The sequence below is a fragment of the Ursus maritimus genome (genome assembly GCF_017311325.1).
Source record: "Ursus maritimus isolate PB19 chromosome Y unlocalized genomic scaffold, ASM1731132v1 scaffold_Y2, whole genome shotgun sequence".
Taxonomy (NCBI): domain Eukaryota; kingdom Metazoa; phylum Chordata; class Mammalia; order Carnivora; family Ursidae; genus Ursus; species Ursus maritimus.
The window spans coordinates 282,385-290,613 of NW_024423335.1; the positions used below are offsets into that span (position 1 = coordinate 282,385).

Sequence of the window (8,229 nt, forward strand, 5' to 3'; positions counted from 1 at the left end):
ATCTGAAAGTTATTATATATAACTTTAGATTACCTTTTGTTAGCCACTGTTAGAATAAACAAAGCATCCAAAGGACACCAAAACCCTGTTCCTTACTGCCACAACAGCCTTAATGAAAGTGTAGCTCCCTAGAGCTGACTGTTTTTGTCTTATACTTCGAGATATGAAAATGTGTAATGAATAAACTTTTATTTCTAACATAAATATAAACTATATTCTGAAACTTAAAATGCAGTCTTCAAAAAAGACAAAAGTTAAAGCTTAGCAAATAATTTTAAAGTACTTAAAAATGAACACAAAGGAAATGTTACATTAACTTTTGGCAATGCTTTTTATGTGAGAAATATTCAGCCGCAGGGTGCAATGGCCATACTACATACAGGTATAATGAATATTAATACTGCATCTGTTATCTATGCCTTAAAGAGAAGAGCACTAATTGCTTAAAACCAACCTAAGGAAGTTAAGTCGTTCTTGGACTTCTTGAACATGACTGTATCTACTTCCAAGCCTCACAGTTTGCGGGTCATAGTCTTCATGGTCTGCAAATTAACAAAAATTATGCATAATACACATGTATATCCACACAGTACTAAAGGAAATTATAAAGTCAAAATCACTTATTATCAGGCAATCTATACTATAATAGTGGTATTGACATATATCCAATTTTCCCCACAAAATTAACATTTTATGTAGCCAAAAGGAAAATAAAACCCAGTGAATGTGCAATTAAGAATTTTTCAGCACAACTCCTTTTCATTCTCCATATATACTGAGGCAACGTGTGAATAAAGTTTATGATTTTTTCCCTTCATTTCCCCCCATTAATACTAAAACTTTTCTCACAGGGAAAGCATTCTAGAGTAAAAAATATCATTAAGGGCACTCATAGAAAATTAGGGTGACTGAGGCACTACTATATTTGATAAAGTTATCAAAGTACTCCAGCACTGGAGTACCAATGTCTCTAAGAGCCTCAGATATTCAAAATACCTACCCTCCCAATATCATTCCAAAAACAAATATAACTAGGCCTAGCCTCAGTGGGAAATCCTATTTTTATTTTTTTAAAAGATTTTATTTATGTGACAGAGAGACTGCCAGCAAGAGAGGGAACACAGCAGGGGAGAGGGAGAGGAAGAAGCAGGCTCCCAGCTGAGGAGCCCAATGTGGGACTCGATCCCGGAACGCCGGGATCACGCCCTGAGCCGAAGGCAGACGCTTAACGACTGTGCTACCCAGGCGCCCCGGAAATCCTATTTTTAAAACATAGAATTAGTGGGCCGCCTGGGTGGCTCAATTAAGCATCTGACTTCAGCTCAGATCAAGCCCCACATTAGGCTCCTTGCTCAGCAGGGAGCCTACTTCTCCCTAACCCTCTGCCTGTAGCTCCCCCCTGCTTGTGCTCTCATTCTGTGTCAAATGAATAAATAAAATATTATTAAAAAACAAAACCAAACATAAAATTAGTAAGTACTCTGGATTTCCTTTATTAACATCATATATGCTAGTTGAAAAATCCTCAGAGTTGGTGAAAAAGCAAAGGAAACAGATTAAAAAGTACAGACTGTCCTAAAAATATTATGTATACTATTTTGTGTTTGAGATGTTTTATTCAAAAAGGAAGAAGTCAACTCAGACTCACAATATAAAAACCTTTCCTAAAAAAAAAAAATACTCCTAAGTCTGTTTATTCAGTACCAGGCAAAAGAACATCACAAAAGAATTAGAAGGCTTGGATAAAGCCCTCTGCCTGGAACCAAGCTCGTTTGTATGCAGAACAGAATATGGGGCAATAAACTGCCTCCAGCAAGCATGGTCAACCACTCAGTAACCAAAGACATTTATTTCAAAATTTTGAAACAAGTTTCAAAGGATTGAGAAAATTTACAATTCCTTTTTATTAATAAGTACTGATGTGTTATATTATCTTTTAGAACTTGATTAAGTCATTAATGATACCAAAGAATTCTAATCCTTTTAAAATTCTTAAAAGAATCCCAAGTTTTCCAAATGACCAGATTTTTCCACATCAGAATGAAATGCAATTGGATGTAAAACCGTGACTTGCTAAAATATGAATAATAGAGAATGCTTAACAATGTTAAATGAATTTCAGTAAATAAAGGAAACCCGCATATTACGTTTTGTACTTCCCTTACAAGTAAGCGTATCTGCCAGCAATTTTCTTCTTGAGAGTCATCAAGTGCATCAAACCTTAGGATTCCAAAATTCTAGAAAAATTTTTCTCACTATACATAAGTTTTCTGGTTTTACAGAACAGTGAGTTCTATGAGACTAAACTCTGGAGAACCACTTTAGCTCCTTTGTATTTATACCTTAAATACTTTTGTCTAAAAATGTGTGTTTACTTGGATCAATTAGTGGGAGGAGAGGAGAGCTTTGTTTAACTTTCTTTTTTGATATAATGTTTTCAATGTGCAAAAGTAATACAACGAGCTATTCTTTACCCAGACAGCTATAATTATTTACATTCTGTCCATTTGTTTTATCAGGATTTCTATTATCTATACATATATATTTGTTAGTTTTGTTAACTATTTGAAGGTAAACGACTCCAGTTACTTTACTGCTTAAAACTATCTTTACAAATAACAAAGACATAAACCATAGTATACTTATCTGATTTTAAGATCAATAAAAGAGTATTATCTGATCCACAGCCTACACTTAATTTCATCCCAGTAACATCCAATCCCAATAATGTCCTTTATGCTTTCCTTTTTTTTTTCCCCAGTCCAAAATCAAATTGAGGCTCATATATCGCATGAGGTCATTTCCTTAAACCCAGAGTTTTCCTTAGTTCTTTTTCATGTTTCTTATCTTGTTAGACTGTTTTAAAGAATAAAAAGCTACTTTCGGTGCCTGAGTGGCTCAGCTGGTGAAGCATCTGCCTTCGGCTCAGGTTATGACCCCTGGTCATGGGATCCAGTCCTGCACTGAGCTCCTTGTTCAGCGGGGAGTCTGCTTCTCCCACTGCCTGCTGCTCCTGCTGCTTGTGCTCTCCCTGTCTCTCGGATACATAAATAAAATCTTAAAAAAAAAAAAAAAGTGAAAAAAGCTACTTGTCCAATGCTACTTAATTTGGGCTCATGTTACCTCTAGTTACATTCATGTTATGTATTTTTGACAAATACCACAAAAGATATAATAATTTGTGGAATGATATTCTGATACTATGTCATTATTCTGGTCCTCATCAAAATTTAACTCACTAGTTTTTTTCATCTGGTATTTTTTCCTACACTTTTAGTTGACATTCTCCTTCATTTATTTATTTGTATCTCTATGGACTCAAGCACTTATATACTGAAAAGGCTATGATCCATAGTATCATTATTTTGTTGCTCTAAGTATTACAGATTGACCTAGTGAGGCTTTATCTTTTTGCCATGCCAATATACGTCTTTATAAACACCTTATGACATTATGATGTTCGTCTCATCCTGTACTTTCCTACTGTAGGCCTCCAAGGAGTTACGAGCTCAATACAATGAGTAACACTAGGTAAAAATACTTTTTAAATTACAATACCCACAAATATCTAAAAGTTCTTCATGGCTCACATGCAGAAATGAGGAAGAACTACTAAGTGAACCGAATCAGGACATGCCATTCTATCAAAGCATTCTTGTTGAATGACACTTGCAAAGAGAACTTTAAGTTGGCAAGTAGTCCTGAAAACAGTCAAGTAACATAATGAAATCAGAGAATGGGAAGGGGTAATGCAATGTCAGTCCATAGAAAACACAGGTCTAAATCAATTTCATGTGTTCTATAATTAGTGTAAGTCCTTGTAATCCTCATCCAGAAATGAAAATCTAAAACGCTCAGTAAGTGCAAATTACTGCAAAGGATCCATTCTAATGAACTAAGTTGAACTGTATTATATACTTTGTTGGTGCATATTTAAAAAATGTGATTGAGTGAATACTGAGGCATATGAAGCTCACCAAGAAGGGGCCAAAAGAGCTCATTTTTATCTCCATGTATAAAAGTTGGAAAGGGTTTTAATAAGTTACTAAAAGTATAACTGCAATCAGCTGGCCATACCGCTGGGGCACTAACCTCTTCCAAAACCAAAGATGCATTCTAGAAATACAATGCAGTGCTGTCAAAAGTGTAATACCAATGAAATAACACTGAACAAATTATAACTGTGGGAATCTTGTATCATCTGATAGCATATGTTGACATTTCAGGAGAACAAGAAACATGCTTCCTATATAGATGTAATCACCACAGTTTGTGTTGGTTTTAGCTCTAGGTCAGAAGTAATTTAATGTTAGAAGTTTTAGAAGCAAACCACATTTCAGGGTGCCTTGGAGGCTCAATTGGTTTAGTGTCTGCCTTAGGCTCAGGTCATGATCTCTTCGTGGTCCTGGGATGGAGCCCTGCATGGGGTTCCTTGCTTATCACGGAGTTTGCTTGTGCCTCTCCCTCTGCCCATACTCTCTGTTCATGCTGTCTGTTTCTAAGGAAAAAAAAAAAATCTAAACTACATTTTAGCAAGTATTAACTCATTTAGGAAACACACATACTCTTGGTATCTTAATTTTACCAATTTGGTAAAATTGGTAATTATAGAGTCTTAATTCACTTAGAAGTTATATATATTAAGAGTTGGAGCCAGGCTTTAAATTTAGAGAGTTTAAAGCCTGAACTCTCATTTCTAACCTTTCAAAAAGCAATATAAAGAAGATTATGAAGAATGCTGACATTCTGGGGGCAACTGGGTGGCTCAGTCACTTATGCCTTTGGGCTTAGGTCATGATCCCAGAATCCTGGGATCAAGCCCCAAGTTGGGCTTAGAGGGGAATCTGTTTCTCCCTCTCCATGCTCATGCTCTCTCCCTCTCATGAATAAATAAAATCCTAAACAAAACAAAAGAATGCCAACATTCTTGAAGTCATGAAAATGATATATGCCAAAAACATAGATACAATCTGACTAAATGGAACAGGATCCAACTGAGGTAGAAAAGCACACGTGCCCCAGCTGGCCGACTGCCTTGGCAATTTGGTCTTTACTGAGAGGGCATTAAAACAACAGATAAAATCACATAAAAATGGAAGTTAATTAAAATTACCACTGCAGCTTAAAATGTAGCTGATTCTACTTTTGGGAAAGGTCTTAGCTGGCATTAGGAGGGCTCTCTACCAGGAATAAAATTTAACATCCTAAAAATCTCAAAATTCTAGCTTATTGTCACTGCTTTTGGCTGCTCTTGCTAGAGAAAAATCATAAAGTTTCATGCCTATAGTACCTTCCCTGGGGCCTACCATTTTGCTAAGAAGGAACACTGGAATCTAAATGAGGCCAATTATAACATCTGATGCTTAGACTGCTTTTCTAACCCCAGAACTAGAATGGACAAACTGGGTACAATATAAAAGGAACAGGAAGCCAATGCAATCATAAGGTGCATCTAAAAAGTTGCTTAATTTTTCCATTTTGTTTCTATAACTTTTATAAGGCTAAGTATAAATCAGTAACAACCAGGGGGGTTTTTATTTACATGCACCTATTACTCAGCCAAACCATCAAATCACACACATCTCAACCATCTAAGGCACAAGCACAAGTAACAGATCTTATTATTCTGGTCAAATAATGAGTATTATAAATATCCTTATTTTAAATATATAACTCGATTCTACACATCCTGACACAGCACAACAGAGTAGTATTTTCAGTTCCACATTAGGCTCAATCCGGTTTTCAACTGGTGAATAGAAAATTTTTCTTCTCCATACTCAAATATACAAAATTGGACCTAAAAGGCAGCTGGGTTCTTGTCTGTTTGTCTATGAATCTGGTGTAATACAGAGGAGATATAGATGTATGAAGAATACTTTGTGTCCAGCACACACAGATTCTAATAAAAGTTTTGATAAGGACAAATAATATTGGAATTGATCGTTAAAGCACCAAGAAGATAGTCCTCAAATATTAAGAAGTTTTCTGTTGAAATCTGAGGAAACTTTATCTCAACATATTTAAACAGTTTCACATTCTGAGAACCAATGAGAACACATGTCATTCATCCTGTTAATTTCTAATAATTTTTTTGAACAATGGAAAATGTTAACTCAGGTAATTAAAAACAACGTAATGTATTATTTCAAAGCAAAGGTGGCCAAAATTAATGGAGGAATTATTAATCAAGTTTTCCTGAAAAGCAGTGTGGCAAGAAGAATGCAAACATTTAAAATAAGTTAGGTAAGTACCCAAGAGAATAGCAACCAATGTGGTAAGAATAGACAAGAGCTCCCAGATGTGGAAAGATAAGAACTTAGTAACAGGCCTTGAAAAGCTGACCTGAAGTTTAGTTGGTGTTGGTTTTGGAAGGCTGAGTGGATTTGTAAGAATATTTCACTTCCATTTTCTGACCCATGTAAAAACATATACATTTTCATTTCTGAGGTAATTACACTGAGGACAAAACAAAAACCAGGGAAAGGAAGCTATGCTGATTCTCAATAGTTAATTTTAGTTTATAATACATACCTCTAGCATACAGTCGAATACTGTTCATGTAAGTTGCAAGGTTTTCTGCTACCAAAGTAACTAAGGCATGATTGTGCTGAAGCTGGTTGATTAAATCATGACGATAAAATACATGGGGACTTCGCTGAGTTTGACTAAAACGAGAAGAACTTAACAGTATAATTAGGCAATGAACACTGCTGTAATTAAGAATTTACAGAGACTATCCCAGCTGCTAATTCAGATGTTTAAAATGTTTTTCATTCATAATAAAAACTGGGTCAATATCTTCCTTTTAACAGCAAAATATCAAGCAATTTAAAGAGAATAATCAAGGTCTTAAAACATATTTACTCTACCACTCTCATCTTATATGAAAATCAGCAATTAGTATTCTCCAACTTCAACCATGATATTAATCTTATGTAAGTATCTAAAGCACAGGCACAAATTTTCATGAGCAAGTATATTAGCTCTTAAAAGTTCACTTTGTAACACTGAATTTGCAACCAATTTTGCTCCCAAATATAACCAGAAAGATACCCAAGTTTCCTTTCTATTTTGCCATATTCAATGAAACCAATAAATGCTCACATCATTATTAATCCACTCGTGATTAAATCACCTGCCTTTGAATGTAATACTGCATGAATAAATAAGCAACGAAAAAATGGGTATGTTTGATAAGACATGTTTGGTGAATCAAAAAAACAGTCAAAATATGTCCTTTATAAAAAAAATTATCAACAGATTATTTCCTGATTTCCTCCTTTATTTATGCCCACGAAGTTACCTTTTCATGTAGTTTTTCCAGCACTGAAAAAAAACAACCAATATTCAACTTGAAAAATTAAAGCATAAAGGTGGGATTCTGTAGGGGCTTCTGGGCAGCTCAGTTGGTTAAGCATCTTAATTCTTGATTTCAGCTCAGGACATAATCTCAGGGTTGTGAGATCCAGTCCTGTGTCAAGCTCTTCTATGGGTGGGGAGCCTGGTCAAGACTGTCTCTCTCCCTCTACCCACATTAGCACTACTACCCACCCTGCCTGCGTGTTTACTCTCTCAAAAAAAGAAAGAAAAAAAGGCATTATGAAATTCAGTCTGAACAGGAATCCTGTTGTTGGCACACACAATTTTATCCACCTAGAGCTGTAAAATATCTTGGCAAGAAAACTGCTTCCAAATGGTTGGAGAATCTTTCTATGATTACTGTTAGTTAGACAAAAACTAGGGTTCAGTATCAGGAATTCTAACTGCACTGTAAACTATGTCATACTATTCCTAAGCTTTATCCATGTTATTTTTTCTTTACATGTCAGTTCCCAATTGATTACAAGAAAGTAAAAAGTAAATTATTCCCATAACCACAATTTAGCATCAAGACCAAACACATAAAATTAGCTCTTAAAAAAAATCTAAATAAAATAAATACAGTAAAAATCATCTTTAAATAAAATCTTATTTTCATGAATTAAATCACTTATTCTTATCTTGAAAACCATAAAAAGGGTAAAACAAATTCAGGAGTGGGATAAATACAACCCATATATCTGGTGTACCTGCTAGAAATACAAGACAATTCTGAACAAAGAGCCTAAGGCAATATCTTGATACTAATACTAAATTGCTATTTTAACATTTGCTTTTATTGGTATGCTGTTTTCAACATAATATATACATAAAAATTAGAAAATTTTCTATATTAAAAGCCTTACC

The 8,229-nt window shown here is 34.8% G+C and overlaps 1 protein-coding gene across 1 annotated transcript in view; it reads right to left on the reverse strand.

The window, feature by feature from the left end:
- The window catches only part of LOC103680202 (probable ubiquitin carboxyl-terminal hydrolase FAF-X), a gene marked incomplete at its 5' end in the record, with an annotated part of 112,629 nt that overhangs the window by 79,957 nt on the left and 24,443 nt on the right, over positions 1-8,229 (reverse strand). The window contains 2 exons of the mRNA XM_040636049.1: positions 455-542; positions 6,535-6,690. Of these exons, the coding sequence (XP_040491983.1) occupies positions 455-542; positions 6,535-6,690 (244 nt within the window). The remainder of the gene's footprint in view (positions 1-454; positions 543-6,534; positions 6,691-8,229) is intronic.